Source organism: Periplaneta americana, chromosome 14 (assembly GCF_040183065.1).
Source record: "Periplaneta americana isolate PAMFEO1 chromosome 14, P.americana_PAMFEO1_priV1, whole genome shotgun sequence".
Taxonomy (NCBI): domain Eukaryota; kingdom Metazoa; phylum Arthropoda; class Insecta; order Blattodea; family Blattidae; genus Periplaneta; species Periplaneta americana.
The window spans coordinates 9,504,741-9,529,807 of NC_091130.1; the positions used below are offsets into that span (position 1 = coordinate 9,504,741).

At 32.9% G+C, this 25,067-nt stretch overlaps 1 protein-coding gene across 2 annotated transcripts in view; it reads left to right on the forward strand.

Moving 5' to 3' along the window:
- The window catches only part of LOC138713121 (sodium channel protein 60E-like), a 983,436-nt gene that overhangs the window by 893,359 nt on the left and 65,010 nt on the right, over nucleotides 1-25,067 (forward strand). For both annotated transcript variants that reach the window (XM_069844908.1, XM_069844909.1), the window contains exons 8-12: nucleotides 3,957-4,091; nucleotides 5,255-5,708; nucleotides 7,453-7,616; nucleotides 9,537-9,675; nucleotides 11,424-11,638. In XM_069844908.1, coding sequence (XP_069701009.1) covers nucleotides 3,957-4,091; nucleotides 5,255-5,708; nucleotides 7,453-7,616; nucleotides 9,537-9,675; nucleotides 11,424-11,638 — 1,107 coding nt within the window. The remainder of the gene's footprint in view (nucleotides 1-3,956; nucleotides 4,092-5,254; nucleotides 5,709-7,452; nucleotides 7,617-9,536; nucleotides 9,676-11,423; nucleotides 11,639-25,067) is intronic.

The following is a 25,067-nucleotide window of genomic DNA, read 5'->3' on the forward strand; positions in this document are numbered from 1 at the left end:
GGGTAACTACCGGTAGGTGGCGTAGCTTGACATCCCTCTGGGAAAGTGTACTCAGCGTCCGCATCTAACAAGCAAGACAAGTGTCGCTGCTATCGAGCGACCAGCTACTGTTGTTCGTGAGAAAGAATATGCATTCGTCGAGGCAGTGCTGTTAACTTTACCTCACTGTGCTGCATTTGCATGAAGTAGGAAATAGGTCAAGTTCTAACCATAAAGTAAAGGGCTTACCTACAGACAGTAAATCGCATTTCAAGGTTAAGTTACGAAACTAACGACCCCTGGATGTCTTCCAGATGCGTCGTTAGTCCAAGGTTAGACTGTCGACTTTTCATGCTTGAGGTCCGAGTTCAGATACCTGCGAGTCCAACAGGAACTTGTATATGGGACAGATTTCCCATGGATCACTCCCGTTTCCCCATTAGTCATTAGCCATCATCAACAGCATCATCATCAGTAGCGTCCACACCTGTGAAGTAACGGTTAGCGCGTCTGGCCGCGAAACCAGGTGGCCCGGGTTCGAATCCCGATCGGAGCAAGTTACCTGGTTGAGGTTTTTTCCGGGGTTTTTCCTCAACCCAATACGAGCAAATGCTGGGTAACTTCCGGTGATGGACCCCGGACTCATTTCACCGGCATTATCACCTTCATTTCATTCAGACGGTAAATAACCTGAGATGTAGATACAGCGTCGTAAAATAACCGAATAAAAAATCATCAGTAGCATTCTGATGAAACGTAAGGTCATTTTTATATTGCACCAGCAGAAAACGTTGAAGAAGGAAAAGCTATCTTCTGTTTCTAAACATTACTTCTAAATCATAAAAAATCATAAGTACTGGTTATTGGAAGAGAAATTAATTGTTCCCAATTAAAAATATAGAAATTCGAAGTGAGATCTGTAATGACGTTTCAAGTATAACTTATCTTTAGTGAAAATTTGCATATGGCTAGAGTTCCACATAACAAGGGCAATTTCAACAATAAGAATAGAGGAAATAACAAGAAATTGTCAGTAAATTTGATAATAAATTGAATGAAGAAACACTATAGCAAAGATAGTAAAATGTAGGTTATATGTTAAGTTACGTTACCTTACGTATATTGTATTGTATTGTATTGTATTGTATTGCATCGTGTCGTGTTGTATTGTATTATATTTTCATATCATATCATATATCATCATATTGTTGTTTAATCAACTTTCCGAAATCTGGTTGGAACCTTATAAGTGACACCAATTAAACAACGTTCATGAGGAAACTAAGTCAGGAGATAATGGGGTAGGGTGGCCAGTTTCTTCCCCCTCCATTGCATACATCACTGACTAGCTACCTGTTACACTAGTCAGACTTCAGATATGTATACAGACAATAAATTGTTCTTCATCTGACACATATCAAGTGAGATGTACCGCCTGATAATAGATGTAGGGGAGAGTTGGGTAGTATCGGACATCGGGTAATATCGGACAGTGATGTTTCTTTCATCTACCACCAGATGGTAGTACCTAAGTGACATGGTTACGTTTCTGTATGCGACATCTGAACACTGCTGCTACCATCTGGTGGTAGATGAAAGAAACATCACTGTACTACCATCTGGTGGTAGATGAAAGAAACATCACTGTCTGATATTACCCGATGTCCGATACTACCCAACTCTCCCCTACATATCAGCCAGAACCTCAATCAGAGGTAACACATATGTTATGTTATGCTATGCTATGTTATAATAATAATAATAATAATAATAATAATAATAATAATACTTACTTACTTACTTATTGGCTTTTAAGGAACCCGTAGGTTCATTGCCGCCCTCACATAAGCCCGCCATTGGTCCCTATCCTGAGCAAGATTAATCCAGTCCCTATCATCATATCCCACCTCCCTCAAATCCATTTTAATATTATCTTCCCATCTACGTCTCGGCCTCCCCAAAGGTCTTTTTCCCTCCGGCCTCCCAACTAACACTCTATATGAATTTCTGGATTCGCCCATACGTGCTACATGTCCTGCCCATCTCAAACGTCTGGATTTTATGTTCCTAATTATGTCAGGTGAAGTATACAATGCGTGCAGTTCTGTGTTGTGTAACTTTCTCCATTCTCCTGTAACTTCATCCCTCTTAGCCCCAAATATTTTCCTAAGAACCTTATTCTCAAACACCCTTAATCTCTGTTCCTCTCTCAAAGTGAGAGTCCAAGTTTCACAACCATACAGAACAACCGGTAATATAACTGTTTTATAAATTCTAACTTTCAGACTTTTTGACAGCAGACTAGATGATAAAAGCTTCTCAACCGAATAATAACAGGCATTTCCCATATTTATTCTGTGTTTAATTTCCTCCCGAGTGTCATTTAGATTTGTTACTGTTGCTCCAAGATATATGAATTTTTCCACCTCTTCGAAAGATAAATCTCCAATTTTTATAGTTCCATTTCATACAATATTCTGGTCACGAGGCATAATCATATACTTAGTCTTTTCGGGATTTACTTCCAACCCTATCGCTCTACTTGCTTCAACAAGAATTTCCGCGTTTTCCCTAATTGTTTGTGGATTTTCTCCTAACAGATTCACGTCATCCGCATAGACAAGCAGCTGATATAATCCGTTCAATTCCAAACCCTGCCTGTTATCCTGAACTTTCCTAATGGCATAATAATAATAATAATAATAATAATAATAATAATAATAATAATAATAATAATAATTTTATCCCTAGAATAAAGATGCATATTGTTTTATATAAAATTGACACTAACACCCCCAGAAAGAGTACATACTTGTGCTCAACGGTCATTCCACATACGTTTAAGACAAGTATTTAATTAATTAACAAAAAATAAAAAGTAAAAAGAGAAAAAAAAACAGATAGGGTAAAGGTTGGTAATATTATGATACTAATAATATTATGATAGTACTTTTTGAAAATTTTTTACAATTTTACTGAGCGAGAGGATCAGTTTTGTACAGAAACTTGTCCACGAATATTCCCTTAATATGTTGACGCAAAAAACTGATCTTCCTCTCGCTCAGTAAAATTGTAACAAATTCTCAAAAAGAACTATCATAATATTATTAGTATCACAATATTACCAACCTTTTCCCTATCACAGTAATTGAAATTTTATATTATCTCTCTAAACAATAATTTTTAAATTTATTTCTTAAAATACGGAGCATTAGCAAATTGAATGTTTGGTAATTCAGCTGCTATCTTCTTATAAAGCCTTGCACCGAATTTGCTGCTGTGATTATAAGCTACAGTTGTGCTACATTTAGGTTCTGTCAAGCATATGTTATTTAATCTTTCAGTTTATATTTATGTGAATACAAATTAAATATATTTCGACTTTTATGTACGAAATTCAATAAGACATTGTTATAAATTTGATGGATATCAAATACTTTAAATTCTGAATACAACAGTTCTGAAGGATAATCAAGAGGTTTATTAAGACATATGTTTATTATTCTTTTCTGTAGCAGAGTTATTGGCATGAGGGAGGTACTATAAGCACTACCCCATCCTATAATGCCTTATTGTAATATAGTTTGTACTAATGCGAAGTAAATCAGTCGTAAAGTATGGACAGTCAAGTAAATCTCAGGAAAAAACCTTAACCAGCTAGCCTGTCCCAACCAAGATTTGAACCTGGGTCCGCCCGTATCATTGTCACAAATGCTAACCATTACTCCATTGTTACTAAAGTAAATAATCAATTTCCACATAATATAGATGCAAGCATGGCAAATATTTTAGTTTGTGAACATCAACAAAATATTCAAACATTTGTAATATCCAAAATTAATTGTACTACTTCATAATTTCCTTGTTTAACTTTTTTCATTCTTAGTTCCTGATTTATGAACAATTTCAAGCTCAATATCTCATTAAACTGGATACGGTACCCACATGGCTGACATCATGTTCTTTGTGTGTTGCAGGTCCTTTCGTCGTGTGGTCCTATCAGTGTAGTATTTTTTACAGTCGTCGTATTTTTTGGTTCTTTTTATTTAATCAACCTGATGCTGGCTGTGGTAGCGTTAAGTTACGAAGAGGAAGCCGAAATTACTCAGGAGGTGAGTGATGTTATCCAACTGTAGTCTTCGTCAGGTCAAGAAAAAAAAGCAAACAGCTTTCATGTTTTCCACTCCCCTCCACTGTAGAGAAGCAGGAAATAGTTCCTCATCCTACTGCAGTTTACAGTATAAAAATATTTTAAAATTTGGTACAGTGTCACTAAGACAGCCAACTTCAGGGAGGATATTGAACAAATTATCTGAACAAATGTAACTTTTCATTTCGAAAAGGAATTTTAAAATGTTACATTTGTTTGTGTTAAATGTCTGCACATATAAAGGATCCTTTATGTATGTTTATATATTTGATCAATTTTTAGTACTTGGAATTCAGAATAAATAAATTGTGTCGGATAATCAAGTGGTTTATGTAGACAAATTTTGATGATACGTTTTTGTAGTAATATTAATGGAGTTAGGATAGTCTTTGTCATTCCACCCCATCCTATTATTCCGTATTGAATGATGGATTGAAACAAGACTAGATAAACAACACGGAGAACATAGATAGGCATATATGCACGAAGGGTTACAAAGTTGTGAATTGTTTTCCGTAACCTATTACATAAATATGTTACATGTTTATTCCATCTTAAATGTTGATCAAAGACAACACCTAAGTATTTTACTTGCGTGGATTCTGTCAAGGTAGAACAATTGCAGTCAATCAAGTTTATGTTACTGCAATTGTGTATTTTTAAATTTGTATCCTTATCGAGTTTGATTTTTCTCAGACTAGAAGCCGTTAATGTAAAAGGAACTGCAGTTATTTTTGAAATGTTCAATGAGAGCAAATTTTCATCTAACCATTTCTTAATGATAGTTATACCTCTATTAGCATTTAGATAGGCATCATTCCAATCCGACCCACTAAAAATTACGATTGTATCATCGGCATATGCGAATATATTTCCAGATGTGTTTCCTATATCAATATTTAGCAAGTCATTGATGTGTATTAAAAATAGTAGAGGGCCTAAAACCGTACCTTGTGGCACACCTATATTTATATTACGAATTTCACTGTGTTGGTTGTTAAATTTTGTTAATTGGGATCTGTTGCTTAAGTATGACTTAAATAAATTTAAAGCGAATGAACGAGGGAGGATATTGAACAAATTATCTGAACGAATGTAACTTTATGTATGCTTTATGGCCTGCAGGAACGGAGGAAAGACCTCACGGACCACAGGGACGACTCCACCTTCAGCTTCGACCCGTCGAACCTGAACGTGAAGCAGCTGGACAAGAAGAACCGCAAGCGGGTGGACTCGCGCAAGGGCGTGCTGCTGGCCTCCTACACACGCAAGAAGACCAGGCGGAGGAAGCGGGGGCGGGGAGGTGGCGGTGGGGGCGGCTCGGGAGACAACAACGGCGGCGGGGGGCAGCCGGAGCAGCAGGGCCAGGGGCAGGGCCCCAGCAGGTCGGCCACCCCCAGCCCTCGCAACAGCGGCAGCGCGCCCTGCCCCGAGCAGCGACCGCAGTCCCTCACCCTCACACCCCCGCCCCCCGTCGTCAAAGTCCCCGCCGCCCCGCAGGCTCCGCCCGCCCCCGTCGTCGCCCCCGCCGCCGCCGCCGAACATGCTTCCGATACTCTGCACCCCGCCAACGCCTTAGGTACGTACAGATTATTGAGATTTGCACGCCTTCAACATCCTGATACCAAAAAAAGAAAAAAAGTGGTTTTTGACATTCTGTCTGGTATCTTTCTTTGTCCGTCCGTACATGCAGCGATTTCCCCTGCATTATCCCACGGATTTTGTTCATATCTGGTGTCTATTAGTTAACTTATCCGAAGTAGTGCACGCAAAATACAGATAGCTTATGGATAGGTGGGTAGCACTTATCATTCGTATAATGCCTTCATTCATTCTCTCGTAACTAGATCGAGAATTTATATGCACTAAAATTGCCAGAATATGCATGTAATTATACAGTATACACTTTAGAAATATGCACTGAATATTTAAAAATAAACTGACTATAGAACGCTTATTAACTATATTATTTATTTATTTATTTACTTACTTACTTATTTATTTATTTATTATTCATGAACCTATTTGTTTATTTATTTTGTCATTCATTCATTATTTATTAACTTATTTGTTTGTTTATTTATTTCGTCATTTAGTAATTTATTTACGTTTTTATTTTTATTTATTTATATGTATATTAGTTTGTCTGTGTCTCTGTTAACTTGTTTATTTAATTATTTGTTTATTCATATTGTCATTTATTTATTATTTATTAACTTATTTCTTTCTTTATTTTTTATTTAGTTATTTATTTACTTTTTTATTTATTTATATGTGTATTTGTTTGTTTGTCTGTCTGTCGTGTCTCTGTTAACTTGTTTACTTACTTATTTATTTATTTTGTCATTTATTCATTATTTATTGACTTATTTGTTTGTTTATTTATTTATTTATTCATTTATTTATTTACAGTCTCCAGTATAATACAACTAGCACAAAATAGCAACAATATTGAATCATATAATATAAATCCATATCCAAAATTATTTACTTTTTTTATTACTTTGTTTACATTTTCCGAATATACAAAATAAACTTTAATTCAATTTTGAAATTAAATTAAAAAATTGAGTAAGGGACAAACTAGAAATTAGCAACAAAACTAAAGGATGCGAAATACTCTCTACAGCTCTACACGAAATAAAATAATTCTTCCAACGATTTAGATTTATTTACATATTTATTTTTTAGTCATTTGTTTACTTTTTATTTTTTATTTATTTATATGTGTATTTGCTTTTTTGTCTGTCTGTCTCTCTCTCTCTCTCTCTCTGTTAACTTGTTTACTTACTTATTTATTTATTTTGTCATTTATTTATTATTTATTAACTTATTTGTTTATTTATTTTGCCATTTATTTACTTTTTTATTTTGTATTTATTTGTATGTGTATTTCTTTGTCTGTCTGTTTTTCAACTTCTTTACTAACTTATTTATTTATTTTGTCATTTATTTAATAACTTATTTATTCATTTTGTCATTCATTTATTAACTTATTTATTTATTTAGTCATTTATTTACTTTTTTATTTTTTATTTATTTATATGTGTATTTGTTTGTCTCTCTGTTAACTTGTATACTTACTTATTTGTTTATTTATTTGTTTAATCTCGCCCAAATCGGGTTTGCCATTTGACACAAAATAACTAACTCATAATTTTTTAATTCGTTTAAAAATATGGGACATAGAATAATTGCTCTGAATTTTATTTTGATAAATATAAATTGTGAAATACATAGGATGTAACTGGGAGAATGTTTTTTTTAATTCGGAAGTATGGATTAAGTTTAGAATACGTAAAGGCATTTGACTGTTTGTGCAGGACCCCCACACAGAGGACAGCTGCTGGCGAGTCGGCATCCCAGCAGCAACAACAGCGACAGCAATAACCGCGAGTCTTCTCTGGACGACTCGGGGGTCGTGGACGACCACGAGGAGGGGGATGTCACTTCGGAAGACGTCGCTCAGATCCCCAACGTCGTCCAAGTAAGTATATCATGCCGGAACCTGAAGCACACCTTCATTATTCCGGTGGTACAGTTACAATCAAACCTAATCCAGTCATAGGATTATAAGTGTGTAAGATATATAATATTTATTTATTTTTATTGCTAGTAAGTCTGAGATGAATACAAATTAATAAATACAATGTAAGATAAACTAGCCCACTCCTGAATGAGTAAGACTCGTGCTCAGGAGGGGATTCCAATACAGACAAAAATAAAATTAAAATTGAGAGTGAATACAGATTAAATAGTGTTTAATATGTTTAAACCCAAACTATAAATCCAATACATTTTTTTTATTAATTTGAAGAGGATTCGTGGTTAAAATAATATTAGAATAAAATTTGTTTAATAATCTGGGACCTTGACTCATGCTATGATAAAAAGCTGCATTGGTTTTACATTTTGGTTCAGACAAACGTAGAGAATTCATATTTTTAGTTCTATATTTATGTATATATATTTCAAAGTTATTAGAATTTCTATGAAAATATTTTAATAAAATAAAATAATACATTTGTTTAATATTGAAAACTTTGAAGTGTTTAAACAACAATTTAGTTGGGTAATCTTTCTGCTTTTTTAAACAAATTTTTTATATTTTTTTCTGTAGTAAAATTAACGGATAAAGATTGGATTTATAAGTTCCACCCCAACCTATGATACCATACATAAATATAGATTGAAATAATGTTAAATAAATTATACGTAAACAGTTAATTGACAAAATATTTCTTAGAACAACAAAGTAACATAATGTTTTACGTAATTTATTACAAATATAATGAATATGATTATTCCATTTTAAATGATTATCAATAATTATACCTAAGTACTTAACCTCATTAACTTCTTTAATAACTGAACAATTGCAATTTATATCGGAACAATCAGAATTATGCATTTTAATTTGTAGTATAGATGAAATTGATTTATTACTTTTATTATTTAAAGAAAATGAGATAGCTATCGTTTTATCTTTATTAATTACAAGTGAATTTAAATCGAACCATTTGTTTATTAATTTTAAGCCGCAATTTGCATTATAATAAGCATCAGTCAAAATTTTTGCACTAAAAAGTAAAACAGTATCATCAGCATACGAATATAAATCACCTTCATATTTTTTAAGGTCTATCATTAAAAGGTCATTCATTAATAGGCTATATATTAAAAATAAAATCGGTCCAAGGACTGTTCCTTGCGGAACACCTATTTTAATTTTAATAAATTCACTTAATACACTATCAATTATTATTTAAATAAGATTTTAATAAATAAAAATCATTATTTTTAATTCCAATACAATTTAATTTCTGTAATAATAAATGATGACTTACTGTATCGAAGGCTTTTCTTATATCCAAAAATATACTAACACACTTAAAACCTTGATCAAGGACCTTAATAATTTTTTGAGTAACATTTAAAATAGCATTCTCTGTACTACAATTTCTTCTAAATCCAAATTGTTTTTCACTTAATATATTCTGATTATTTAAATGATCCATTATTCTATTTTTAATGCATTTTTTAAATAATTTAGAAAAATGACAAAGCAAAGATATAGGTATATAATTATTCATATACATTTTATCACCGTATTTAAAAATTTGTTTTATGATAGAAATTTTTAATTTGTCAGGAAATTTGCCATGCAAAAAATACAAATTAAATATATGTACAAGCGGTTTAGCAATATAAATTATTAGCAATTTTATTAACTTTGCATTAAACATATCAAAACCACATGATGTATTGTTGTTCAAGTTTTAACTAATTTTAATTAATTCTTCTATTGTAACAGGATTAAGCTGCATACATGAATTTATTTTAATAAAGTTATTAGGTAAATATGCAAGCAGGTTTTGAAAAGATCCCTGTTGTTTTCTTTTTTCAGAGAGTGGAGCCCGTCACTGTTGCCTTAAGCTCGAAAGAGATCCGTGTTATCAAGTGCAACGGGGTCAGCCCTGGCCACGCGACGCAGAAGCACTTGTATACTCTTCCTTCTGACTATCTGTCTCATATCGTAGTGTTAGGTAAGCAAGCAGTTAGCCTACTTGGCTGGTATAACAGTAGAAATGCGAAATGTGTCCAAATCAGAGGTCTGCATCGGAGTTTTCGCTCGAGCGTCAAGTAGTTCATAGCACAATCCGATAGGTAGCGCACATGCATGATGGGTAAAATTGTCACGAGCGATAAATCCTCGAACAGTATAAGCCGAGCGTTAGACATTCGTTCTTGTTACAGTGGTGAACTGTGTAGTAACATCATAGATGTTTATCATTTCAAAACTTTGCAGTGTTTAACTAACCTCTCCATAGTGCAACTACAAAACTTGCTTTAAAATGTAATATAAATGTTGTAGGTAAATGTTTCCCCCCCCCCCCCACACAGGAGTGATTTTGTTTTTGCCACATCTGATAGATGTTATTGGATGTAAAAGTAATAAATAAACGGAGAACACAATCACGATAATGCAAGAACTGTATCAAGTTTTCTAGTAGTAATAATAATAATAATAATAATAATAATAATAATAATAATAATAATAATAATAATCTCTAATAATTAGTGTATCAATCTTTGCGTCTGTAACAGTTGTGCAGCATGATTATTCGTTTTATTATACTTTCTGTGACGTTATCTCTGTACTAATATTGTTATTAATCTACTGCTATATCAATAATATTTTGTAAAACGTCTCTACATTGTCGCAGTATATAGGCGGAACACTATGTATGGGCCTATCATATTATATATGTGGTAAATCAAGTATTGAATAATCTGTATATCGAAGTTTTTCATACTATTTTATTTATAACTTCATGTTCCTATTTTGGTACGTTCCATTAAACGTTTGTCATAAACGCAGAAAATAAAGCCTTATTTTTACCGTGTGAGCAAAACATATGTATATCTTATCTGTCGCCTTCCATACAAGATAAGACATGTCGGTGAGATGACCTTGTACTGTGCTTCTATTTACTGGGTGTTCATTTCAAAGTGTGTCATGACGTCACTGTTGTGAGTCAGCGATTTGAAGCGAGTTTCAGCTTTTATGTCAGAGAAGTTGCCTATTAATCAAGGCGTTCAATCTGAACTTGAGAACTTGTACGGTATAACTTGAACGTCGTAGCAACAGATGACGGTCTGTACGGTCTGTGTGCTACCATAACCTCTTTCGAACTGTGTTTTGCGCGGGCAAGTCGTACGCAGGGTATTTGTTATCATCGGTTGCGTACGGCAACATTCCACAATACAAATCAAATGATCCGTGTCCATGTTGACCGTCGAAGTTAATGTCAACAAATACGTAAGTAATCGTCTTAACCCTCTCCCCATATCCCGACAGTAAGAAAAAAACTCACCTCAGTACCTGTTTCCAAACAGTTCACATTCCTGCCACTACCGGCGTTACCGTACGTATCAGTAAGTACTCTTCAGAATGAACGCCGTAATTGGTAGGCAGCTTCTCTGACACATATGTAATAGACCTCTGCGGAAGTGTAGGAAGATTGAATTCTCTAGGCTCATAGACTAGCCATATGACGACATACAGCGAGCCATGACACACTTTGAACACTCAGTATTACGAGCGTATCACGACCGATCGTATCTCACTCGAGGGTGCGACACTCGACCGGGTTCAAGCGAGCGATTTAACTCCAATGCAGCACTCTGGTCCAAATAATGTCAAAATAAATTAATTAATTTGTCAAAGTATTTCTGAAACACCCTGTAGACGAATACCCTGTATAACAGCTGCCTGAATTGCATGTTGCAGACGACCTGCCCGACAGGAACTGCGACAAGTGCACGCAGTGCTGCGTGGACTACGACGGGTGGCTGCGGTTCCAGAGCGGTTTGTACAAGGTGGTGCGCGACCCGCTGTTCGACCTGCTGATCACGCTCTGCATCATCCTCAACACCATGTTCCTCGCGATGGAACACCATGGTATGAGTGAGTCTGTACGACAGGCACTGGACATAGGCAATAAAGTAAGAGCCACATTAAACTTGCACAAATAAATAACAACATTGCCCGCCCCCACCCGCCAGCCTTACTCAGCATGACTCTTTTCGCTTCACCTTACAACTCTCATGAGGGATCAGTCAGTCACTCTCCAGTCTGGGCGCTTCGATCTATTCCCGATGTATTTGCTTACCATATTTATTAATATGGCGTAGTTAAGGCCACTAGATTACAAATAAACAAAAAAAATGTAAGGAGAAATAAATAAGAAAAAGTAATAAAAGTACGCATAACAATAATAATAATAATAATAATAATAATCCGTGGCGCTACAGCCCGTGAAGGACCTACACCGACCAGCCGGCTGCTGGCCTCACGCCCACATGCCGAAGCAGAGGTGGACGATCATCCAACCAGAAAGGAGGTATCATGTGGTTAGCACGATGATCCCCCCAGCCGTTATAGCTGACATTCGCAACCGGATTTCGCTACCTATCGTAGCTCCCCAAGTGCATCACGATGCTGGGTAGGCACCGGTCCCATACACTGGCCGAAATTTCATGAGAAAATTTCTTCCCCCATGAGAACTCGAACCAGCACGTGTTCCGTAACGCGAGTCCTAGGCAGGATGCCTTAGACCGCGACGTCACGGCGAAAAGTACACATACAGATAGAAAAAAAAATACAAGTACAGAGATAAAATCACAATAGGTGCAAAGAAAGTACTAATATAATACACTAATTTCCTAATACAGTATATAAGGGGAAATCAATAAGTTTCCGAACTCTCCTGAATGTAGGCAACACACAGGACATAGGAAACGGAGAACTTATCTAGAACCAGGGACGCCTGGCATATATGCTAAATGCATCACTTGAAAGACAGAGAAGAAGACTAGCCATAAGGCGTATATGGAGAGCTTAGAGGAAAAATCGCAATAGGTCCTTGACATATTTGCACAAAATAACGTGTAGAAGCTCAGTTCTTAAAGACAATGTGACGCTATTTGATAGATTGACTCAACACGCATGGAAGTAGGGGCGTACGTAAGGGGGTTACTGGGTTTGAAACCCTCCTCCTTAAACTTTGATAAAAAAAAGTACATATTTAGATTTTAGTATTTTTATATCCATAATCGTTTCCCCTTCTCTAATTTTTCGAGTAACAAAATCTACATCGACATAAGGCATAGTCCTCCCATAGTCCATCCGATTAGTGACACCAATAACCAACTAAGCCAGCAGATAATGGGACAGGATGGCCAATTATTATTATTATTATTATTATTATTATTATTATTATTATTATTATTAATATTATTATTATTATTATTATTATTAGTATTATTATTATTACCATTATCATCACTATCATCATTATATTTATTATTGTCATTATCACTATTATGATTACTACATTATTAGGCCTATTATTATTATTATTATTATTATTATTATTATTATTATTATTATTATGATCACATTTGAAAAATATAAATCCCTGTAAAATTGTAAACAACTATATGTAAAGTGAAAAATTGTGACGGTGTCGTGTATGGTTCCTGGGTGGATCACTCGGTAGAGCATTCGTGCGCTAAGCGAAGGGTTGCATTCATTATTAGAATAATAATAATGATAATAATAAAACAATCTTTACAAAAACTTCGTACCAGATATTGCAAGACAGTAGGATTGCAAACAAGCTACCTACATCAAAGAACACAGTGGAATACTACCCGAAAACCTTATTTTGATACTTCAAAGCAACTTTCCGTCAAAGAACCCGACAGAGTCGACAAATAATAATAATAATAATAATAATAATAATAATAATAATAATAATATTAATAATACTTACTTACTTATTTACTGGCTTTCAAGGAACCCGGAGGTTCATTGCCGCCCTCACATAAGCCCGCCATCAGTCCCTATCCTGTGCAAGATTAATTCAGTCCCTATCATCATATCCCACCTCCCTCAAATCCATTTTAATATCCTCCCATCTACGTCTCGGCCTCCCCAAAAGTCTTTTTCCCTCCGACCTCCCAACTAACACTCTATATGCATTACTGGATTCTCCCATACGTGCCACATGCCCTGCCCATCTCAAACGTCTGGATTTAATGTTCCTAATTATGTCAGGTGAAGAATGCAATGCGTGCAGTTCTGTGTTGTGTAACTTTCTCCATTCTCCTGTAACTTCATCCCTCTTAGCCCCAAATATTTTCCTAAGCACCTTATTCTCAAACACCCTTAACCTATATTCCTCTCTCAAAGTGAGAGTCCAAGTTTCACAACCATAAAGAACAACCGGTAATATAACTGTTTTATAAATTCTAACTTTCAGATTTTTTGACAGCAAATTGGATGATGAAAACTTCTCAACCGAATAATAACAGGCATTTCCCATATTTATCCTGCGCTTAATTTCCTACCTAGTATCATTTATATTTGTTACTGTTGCTCCAAGATATTTGAATTTTTCCACCTCTTCAAAAGATAAATTTCCAATTTTGATATTTCCATTTCGTACAATATTCTCGTCACAAGGCATATACTTTGTCTTTTCGGGATTTACTTCGAAACCTGTCTCTTTACTTGCTTCAAGTAAAATTTCCGTCTTTTCCCTAATCGTTTGTGGATTTTCTCCTAACATATTCACGTCATCCGCATAGACAAGAAGCTGATGTAACCCGTTCAATTCCAAACCCTCTCTGTTAATAATAATAATAATTATTATTATTATAATAATAATAATAATAATAATAATAATAATAATAATAATAATAATAATCATAATAATAAGAAGAAGAAGAATGCTTCCATCAAAATTTAATATTACATTCCTGTATCAGGTTATTTCCCTTGGTTTCACTTATAGATTTGGCGCCCAGACGAAATCTAGCTTTTCTGCATAACTCTAACAGCAGCTTCAGCAAAATGGCCGCTCATCAGAGCTGACTGAATCCTCTCTAGTTAGGATAGCATGACCCCAAAACCAACTGAAAGATAGCACAGTGACCCATTTTATTATCTTGACTTTTATTTCATGTAACAATGGAAGTTTTTTCTTTGACAATATCCCTCGCGCTTGTTTGTACTGAATGGCTCATAAAAGGAAATGTACTAAAGGTGGTTATTAATTCTAAGCAAGAGACAAAATAGCATTTCAATCTTATGAAATCACTTTTGTTCACAGATAGTGGCAAGTCTATGATCTTGTGTACACTTTGGTCACGTTAAAAAGCTGCAGGAAAGGTGATTAATTTATGTTAACTAAATTAGTTTACTTAGAATAAATTAGATTAATATAATGGAAATCAAAGTTATATGAAGGTAATATTGTTATTGATAATATTAGTATAATTATGTGAATACATTTACGAACACTTCATTGTTTTAGGAGAACTATGACAAATATAGGCTACACACAGTATATTAAATCTCCAGTGCTTATATTATAACAGGAGAAAAAAAATAATAAAAATAGCATATGAATACGAAATTAGCATATAAATATATACACATAAAGGAAGTTTAAGTCCTTAAGTTCGTGGCCAAATAAAAACTCAAACTTTTGTTACAATGTTAAGAAATAGATGTTTAACTTACCACAAATAATTTTGTTACAAAAAGAAATTTTGAGCTGATTTCTCCTTATTGAGAAAAATACCGGGACCAATATTTTATATCTTCAAAATACCGCAGATTACCATCATATTTCACTGAAGTAGAAGAAGAAGATTTTAGATATATGTAACATGTTTTCTAAGTCAAAGAAAATTTGTCATGTGTCTTGTTGTCTTTCCAATTCGAAATTATTTTACACAAAAACTATAAAACTAAACAATGTTGTGAATTGAATATTTTGTTATTACTGATAACAAAAGGAATTTATATAACAGTGTTTCATTCCATAGAACTAGTTACAAATTACAAAGTATTATAATAGGCCTAGTATTTTATATTACGCTCAATTTAAATTGTACTGTAGACCTTCTAGGTCTCCTTTTCGATATGTCTTAATTTCTTTTGTTTGAAAGCTATTTATATTTTTGTGGCGCATTACTCCATAATTGTTCAATTTCTCCATGGATACGATATATGTAATACAACCCATTATATCTTTGCGCGCTTAAAAAACTTTTATGCTCGACCATGCCGAAATGTAGTAATTATACACCTGGTAGCAGCCCTTTAATGGACCTCATTAAAGTACACCTATTCATTAAAGTTCAGGTGTTCCACCAATCAGAAAATACCATTGTAGCAATATGAAAGCGCAAGTATCGATTATTCTCGGATATGCAATCGAAAGACAACAATAAATCAATAAATCACCTATATTTGAAATAAAGCCAGTTCTGTTACTATAATAATTAGCGTTAATTGTAAATAATATTCACATAAATTCGATTTGTCATCTCGTTTTTCAATTTCTAATTCAATTTCAAGGTTATATCAAGATTAATGTTTATTTTACTCTCTAGATTATATCAAGGTCAATGTCGACATTTGTTTCTCGGAAAAAATCAATACTTTCGCGTCTGCGCACATCTCACAATTTACGAGGTATTGCACAAGGTCAGTTCCGCCCCTCAGTCAGATAAGAATAACATGAATACTTATGAATAATTTCAAGTTAGAAATATGGTCGAGCATAAAAAGTCGTATGAAACTTGACTATAATGGTAATTAAGCCGCTCGTATGAAAATTATGAAACTCGCTTGCGCTCGTTTCATAAACATACTCTCGTCTTAATTACTAGCATTATAGGCTCCTTGCATAATGTACTATTATAGTTCCTGGGTCCAAAAAAATATGTCGTTTGTTTACTTATACTTACATCTCTTAACAATTCCAGCAACTGACAAATATTTTAATAACAACTCCAGAAGGAATTTCGGTTTCAACAGATCCCGACATCATTTCCAATATAACAGAACATTGTTTATTAAATTCAGAGACTGGTAACTTAACAACAAAAAATAATAGCATCATGCATGGCCTTCCTCAACGAATAATTTTTATTCTACATATTCTTTTTTTTTTTCTAGTATACGAGTACACAGTCCCTAGATACCAAAACAAAACACTCTCAACAATACATACAAACACAAAGCAAATTTATAACTTAAACCTCTTATCAAAAAGTTTAAACCTTTTGTTAAAAAGTTTTAATTTATTCAATTACGGACTAGTGTGCCACAAAATAATGTATGAACCTTTGGCGAAATTTCATGTTTAAATCTCAGGCCAGAGATCCTCGGCAGCAACCCCGCAACCCAAGCTATAAACATCTTCATTTCGCCATTGATATATAAATTACTATTATTGAAATTTTATTGTGAACAATTCTGTGTCGCAAGGCAAACCGTTATTATTATTATTATTATTATTATTATTATTATTATTATTATTATTATTATTATTATTAAATTGAAGATACTCATATAAGAACTCACAATATCATATATTAAAAGTATAATTTCTAATGAATAAAATATGTGGTATAACAATTTTTCTCAATTCACAGTTCCATAATCTTCCTGAAACAGATAAGATTCTTTGGTCTCGGACTTTTGAACTCTATACATTTCCTTATACAACGAACAACAAATAAAACACATGAACTTCTAGTCGTCTACCTAGTAAATAAGTTCCCTCCAAAACATGTAAGAAGACTGTGAAATGTCTAATATTCAATTCAAATTCCTTAAGAATAAAATTATTGTTGGCTGTACTAAAATGATAAATATAACACAGGGCGATTAAAAAAAAAGGAGCAGATTTCAAATATTTATTTCTTCCAAACTACAAAAGATAGAAACACAATTCCAACGTTTAAATTTTGAACGGTCCGGGTAGAAGTTCCAATCACGGCCGCATTGGCGCTGTTGCTTGTCATGCGCATCCGCATTGGCGCTGTTGATTGTAGTAAAATGGCTACACAACAGGAAAAGGCATTTCGTGTGCTGCAATTAGCAAAACTAGAGTCCGTTATTGAAGTTCAACGTGCTTTTCGCTGTCAGTTTTATAAACAACCGCCTCGTCATAAGCAGATTTACCAGTGGCATCGAAAATTCACAGAAGACGGTTGCATCTGCAAACAGAAAAGCACGGGACGTCCACGCACATAGAATGAAAATGTCGAGCGTATTCGTACAGTCAGTTATTGAACATGAAAGAGATTCACCGTAGATTAACGTTTTCTGTGCCACATCTGTAAACAAAATTTATGGACCACTCTTCTTCATGGAAAAAACTGTGACAGGAATAACGTATCTAGACATGCTTCAAAACTGGTTATTTCCTCAACTTGAAGATGATTCAGATGACTTCATCTTCATGCAAGATGGTGCCCCGCCTCATTTCTCTAACCACGTCCGACGTTACCTGAATAACACCATTCCAGGACGTTGGATTGGAAGAGGAGGAGAAGATCAACTTCATCGCCGGTGGCCTCCCAAGTCTCCAGACCTCACTCCTTGTGATTTTTATCTGTGGGGTTACGTAAAAGACCGTGTTTTTATCCCCCTTATGCCTGACATTGGCCTTGACACTGCAATCAACAGCGCCAATGCAGCCGCGCATGACAAGCAACAGCGCCAATGCGGCCGTGATTGGAACTTCTACCTGGACTGTTCAAAATTTAAACTTTCGTCTGTCCAGGAACGTTGGAATTGTGTTTCTATCTTTTGTAGTTTGGAAAAAATAAATATTTAAAATCTGCTCCTTCTTTTTGAAGAGCCCTGTGTATTAGGTCTAATGATAAGAAAAAACATTGAAAATTGTGCTATGTAAGACTCTAAATTTGTCAAATTAAAGATCCTAAAAGGCAGAATTTCAGAATAATACTGCATGCGGGATTGAGATAGTGCTTTTCACTATTACTGTAACTTTGCCTTTCTTGCAGATTTCTCTATTATTCATCTTTTGCACTGCATTAAAACACTAAACTTTTCAGCACTTGTGCTTTGACGCATTTTTATCGATTTACATTTTAATTATCTTTTATAACAGCCTCACACCACAAATTACATCTAATATATCAAACATTTTACAAAATGCATGGACTCTTGTTTGGCCAAAGTATAAGTTGGCATGTGACTCAAACAATTAGTCTTTTAATTCACTAAATATTAGCAAGATGGATGGGTAGAACCATCCAGTCTTTGGCTGCAATAATTTATTTCAATAAAATGTAAACATTTGTCACAGTAACAAAAATTCTTTATATTCAAGGTTTGCAGGAACATAACACCAAAGGCAATGAAAGTGCCTATTTGGTATGACTTTCTTCGGAAAGAATGTAAACCTCAAAGATCCGTGCATATAATAAAAAGTGAAAGAAAGAACTCTGTCGTCAAATAAATTAATTGTATGCAAGATTTACTATCCGTTTCTGGCCCATGTCAGAATTGAACTTTCGATAGTCACTTTTTCGCCTCCAGTTAAAAAATAGACTATCACATTCCAACAAGATCTTCATTGACCAGATCTGAAGGAAGATGTTAAGAACCTAAATAACACTTCCACTGTGTGGAATTTTCTCCTTGTACTGGTTGCCTAAATATATACATATCTTTCTCTTCAATACAACACAAAAGCAAGTCGCTGTACTTAGTTAAAAAAACTTACAAAAATGCGGCTAAATTTAATTTACCTAAACGTCATATTTCGTCACTAGTTAATGTTATCTGTAAGAATACTTGCATAGCTAATTTCTTGTAATAAGACCGACTTATAGTCTTTTATAAGATGGATATCTACATCAAAATAATTGCAATGCAATATATTTCGAGGCTAGTAGAACAAACAATATGCTTGATTTTTTAGTTAATTAAAATTTTATACATTTATACATTTGAAAATTGTGTTGTTTTACTATTACATTATACACAAAGAAGAACATCGGTTTTCTAAGAAATATGCGTCTCATATTACAACCTATTATTTATTTGTTTATTTATTTATTTGTTTATTTATTTATTTACTTATTTATTTATTTAATTAATTATTTACTTATTTATTTATTTATTTATTTACTTATTCATTTATTCACTTGTTTATCCATTTATTTATACAGTATATATTTATTTACCAATTTACTTATTTATTTATTTATTTATTTATTTATTTATTTATTTATTTATGTATTTATTTATTTATTTATTTATTTACTCATTCATTCATTTATTGATGTATTTATTTATTCATTTATTTATTTTATTTATTTATTCATTCATTTATTATTTGTTTATTTATATATTTATCCATATAACGATTTATATGTTTACCTATTTATTCATGATTTCCTTTATTCATTCATTTATATATATATATATATTTACTCACTAATTCATTCATTTATTCATGTACTTATGTACTTATTCATTTATTTATTTTATTTCATTATTCATTTATTATTTGTTTATTTATTTATATATTTATCCATAGAACCATTTATACATTTATCTATTTATTCATTTATTCATGTTTTCCTTTATTTATTTATTTAAATATGTATTTACTTATTTATTTATTTATTTACTTATTTATTTATTCACTTGTTTTATCCATTTATTTATACAGTATATATTTATTTACCAATTTATTTATTTATTTACTTATTTATTCGCTCACTCACTAATTCATTCATTTATTCTTGCATTCCTTTTTTATTTATTTATTTACTTATTTATTTATTTATTTACTCATTCATTCATTTATTCATGCATTTATTTATTCATTTATTTATTTTATTTATTTATTCATTCATTCATTTATTATTTGTTTATTTATATATTTATCCATATAACGATTTATATGTTTATCTATTTATCCATGTTTTCCTTTATTCATTCATTTATTTATCTATCTATTTATATATTTATTTATTTACTCACTAATTCATTCATTTATTCATGTACTTATTCATTTATTTATTTTATTTCATTATTAATTTATTATTTGTTTATTTATTTATCTTTTTATCCATATAACCATTTATACATTTATCTATTTATTCATTTATTCATGTTTTCCTTTATTTATTTATTTATTTATCTATCTACTAATTTATTCATTTAGCTATTTATTCTATTTATTAATTTATTAATTGTTTATTTATTTATCTTTATCCATATAACTATTTGTTTATATAATTATCTATTTATTCATGTGTTCCTGTATTTACTTATATCTATTTATTTATCCATTTATTTATTATTTGTTTATTTATTTATCTATTTATCCATGTAATCATTTATCTATTATATATTTATCAATTTATCCATATTTTATTTATTTATTCATGTTTTCCTTTATTTACATATGTATTTATTTATTTATTTATTCATTCATTTATTATTTGTTTATTTATTTATCTATTTATCCATTTATATATTTATCTATTTATGTATTTATCTATTTATTCATTTACTTACGTTTTTCTTCATTTATTTATTTATTTATGAAATAAAATTACAAGCTACCAGTACTAAAAATGTCAAGAATTCTTAACAGATATTTTACGTCAGCATTTCATTTAACATGAATTAAAAATCAGATTACCGATATTCACTATTATTAACAATAGCATACCGGTATGTTAAAAAGTGATGCAAGCATCACACATTTTCGAGGTGTCATTCTTATACACACTGCTACATATTATAGGCCTACGATGTTTTGTCATTTATTTTTTCTCCACATTTTCTTATCACTACATTTGATCATGTTATATATTTGCATGATGTGCATATATTATGGACTTCATGAACTTATTCCTACATTTTTCTCTGTTTCTATGTACTTCTGTACTTCAATCAATCTTCATATTTCACTCTATCATTCTGTCGGAAGGTAATGTGTGAGTGTAATTTTACACAAAACTACACAAGTAATACTGTATTATATTAACAAAAATGATTGCAAATTAGCCTACTGTGCAAATTAAAGGTTTTAAAATCTTTTGTTTCCAGGATTACACTCAGCTCTGAAAAAGCATATCAGAATATTCTTCCGAAGTCATTTCGGCTGTTTATACTGAGTGAGCGGATTATCTATGAAACGTGAGTGCAATATTTATTTCACGGATCGCCGAGCATATGCTCTCGGCCAGCAACAAAATTTCGCGGTAAAACTCACGGCACTAGTGTGTTTATCTAAAAAATATTACTCATCTTTATTTTTTCAAAGTTATGAGCTGACCCATGACATGCAAGGAGATCCTGGAACTGTCTACCTTCATTTTTCACATATTTCTGGCATCTGGCTAGAAAATTACCCGTCACTTTTCTTAACTCTCTTTGAGGAATTGAATTAATTTTCTGACGGATGTTATTCTTCAGTTCGTCTAAGGTGAGTACACTTTAAGAAACTATGTTCCTTCACAGTGAATTCAGCAAAAAAGTTTCGATATATTTTACACATATCTATCAATAGATAATTATTTATTTAAAAAAAATGGATCTTTATTGTCACCACTAAGTGCACACCACACTCAAACTTTTTGGTCCTGGAATAGATTGGATTTTTTTTTGGGAGTCAGTATCGATCTTTTTGTGTATTAACATAGCCATATACTGTAAGTTAAGGTTACCAGCTTTTTCACAATTTCAGGGGACAGTTATCGACATATGAAAAAAACTACTTTCAACATTTCTGTTAGTTTACCATTCACTTGCATTATTTTTTACACACTTTAAAGAATTAAAATACCGGTACTTATTCTATTTACACATTCAAAATACCTATGCATTCTACATACTTAATTTAACTAGGTACACTGGTATTTTTCAGAACAATGAATTTTTTTAGGCAAGTCTTTTTTGGATCTCAATTTTTCAGCAAATTCCTAACAGGTCATGTAGAAGTTGGCTAAGCTAGCAAGCATGGCTGAAACAGTTTCTAAACTCATTCTGGATCTATTGGGATTTCCACAGCATGTTCGTTGAAGAAAAAACTCTCCACTGAAGCATTACTTCCAGGAAGAACATTTATAGTTCAATCAGCATCTGGAGTTATCCGCAGAGAATTAATTTCTTTCACTCCATTTTTGAGCAAAGAGTAGCTTTTTCTTCATTCCATTTTGTTATTTCCTCTGAAATCGTATACAGGATGATTCACGAGGAAAGTAAAAAATTTAGGATGTGAATTCTGAAGTCATTCTGAGTCAAAAAGTTCATATGAATATGGGTCCGTTTTCGAACGGTTACGGAGATATGGCTCTTTGTTTTCACAAAAACGTTTGGGATTCCATTGTACTAACTCGCATTTAGAGACTTTCCTTTCCTAGCAGACAGCATACAATTATCAGCAAACACGAGTGTAGACAGTTCCAGCATCTCCTTCCATGACATAGGTAAGTATATAACTTTTTTATAAATAAAAATAATTAGTGTTTTATTAGACACTCACTCTAGTGCTGTGAGTTTAACCGCAAATTCTTATTGCTGGCCGGCCGGGAAAATATGTTACGTGGCCCGAGAACTCTGTGCCATGTTCACGTTTCACAGATAAACTGCTCACACAGTATAATTATTACTTTAAGATAGATCCATTACATTAAATATACAGGGTGTAAGTGATATAATTGTGCAGATTGAAAGGGGCAATGAAAAACGTTAAAATAAATAAAAACCTACTATGCGTCTTAATTAAGTGCATGGTTAACAGGGGCGGCTTTTGGGGTAGTGCCAGTGTGCCATGGCACCGCCAATGAAAGAAACAACAAATAATATCCTAAAAAGCAGTTGTAATAGTTTATTTCTACACATTTTATTCGTATTTCATCTGAACGAGCGCGCGCACAGATCGAGACGCACTCTTGCAGCGTTTTTCCGAACGTTGGAGCCACTTCGCTGAGGCACTACCTGCGTCCATATAACACTGTACAAAAGGCTACTGATTCTAGTTTATATACGTTTATTATGGGAGACTTTGAGCCGAATTCAATTTGACTCAGTAGTTAATATTCCGCCCGCTAGAGCACAGAATTGCAGAAATTTCACTAGATGGCAGGGTTGTTGGAGACATTAGGAAGGGAACCATCAACCGCAGACTTGCACGAAAACACAAGTTAAAGTTCCGCGCCAAATGTTAATGTAATGTTGCCAATTCAAAACTAATGCACATAACTTGGGTTTGAATGTGTAAAGTATTATCCGTTTAACTATATTGAATGCAGAGATAGTCATGGTTCTTTTTAGAAAGATAAATATTTTTTCATATTATGTAACACTGTTTGTTAATGTTGTGTAATATTTGTTTTATTTTGCGGCAACTAAATATCGCTACACTGTTGCTATAGTATTGATGCTTCTGTTAACGATACATGAGATCTGTGCAGGATATGAACATGTGTTATTCAGGCCGCTGCCTTGGATTCATCGGCCTGTTAAATAAAGTGTACACGTGTTTGTTTATTATCTATAACACTGTTTATCTCGTGTGTTTTTGCCAGTAATTGTATTAGCTATAAAAGTTATTTGTATTTAACTAACAATACTGTGAAAGTTTTGATTATCTGTATCTGTAAATTTCGTTATTAGTTTCGGAAATGTTATTGTAACTGTTACTAGGTGCATTATTAACTGCACACCTGGTAATATAGCTGGTTTAATTAATGTGTTTTATTTAACATAATGTAAACGTGAGCTGCGATTATCATTTTCACTAGGGTAATTTGCGTAAAACCTTTTTTCATTTTTGGCACCATCACCAGAAAGCCTCACCGGCCGCCACTGATGGTTAACTAGGAAATCAGGCTGAAAGTCTGTATAGTTTGGCAACCCTCCTCCTGTAGCAATGATCTGGGTGTCATTGATCAAGGATGTAAACAAACTTTACTTGCTCACCACTAACCTTCAATCATGCGTTTTAAATTATTTACAGTAGCACAAGAATATGATGTTGCAGAATATATGTTTAGAAAACTGATTGAAGGGTATGACAAATGGGGATTAAAAATAAATTTTGAGAAAGTATTTTATATGGGTAGTTTTGCAAGCAGGAATAGGCGACATCAAAGGAAGCAATGAATTTGAATATTTAGGAGTCAAAATTAATAAAGACGCTACACAGAATGATGATATTAAACATAGGATAAATAAAGGGAGATCAGCAACAGCGATGTTAAATGGAATATTATGGAACAAGCCTATTTTTAAGGAAACAAAAATAAATATGTATCTGTCTATAGTCCAAAATTTGACAACATACGGAGTGGAAACATGGAAGCTAATTAAAAATTTGAGATCAAAATTACTAGCATTAGAAATGGGTTCTTTACGACGTTCGGCCAGACATTCTAAACTTAAAAAAATAAGAAATGAAGTGATCAGACAACAGATGAATAAACAAAATTCAATTTTAGATTTCGTAAAAATATAGACAGTTAGAATGGTATGGACATGTAAAGCGAATGGATGATGGAAGGCTACCAAGAA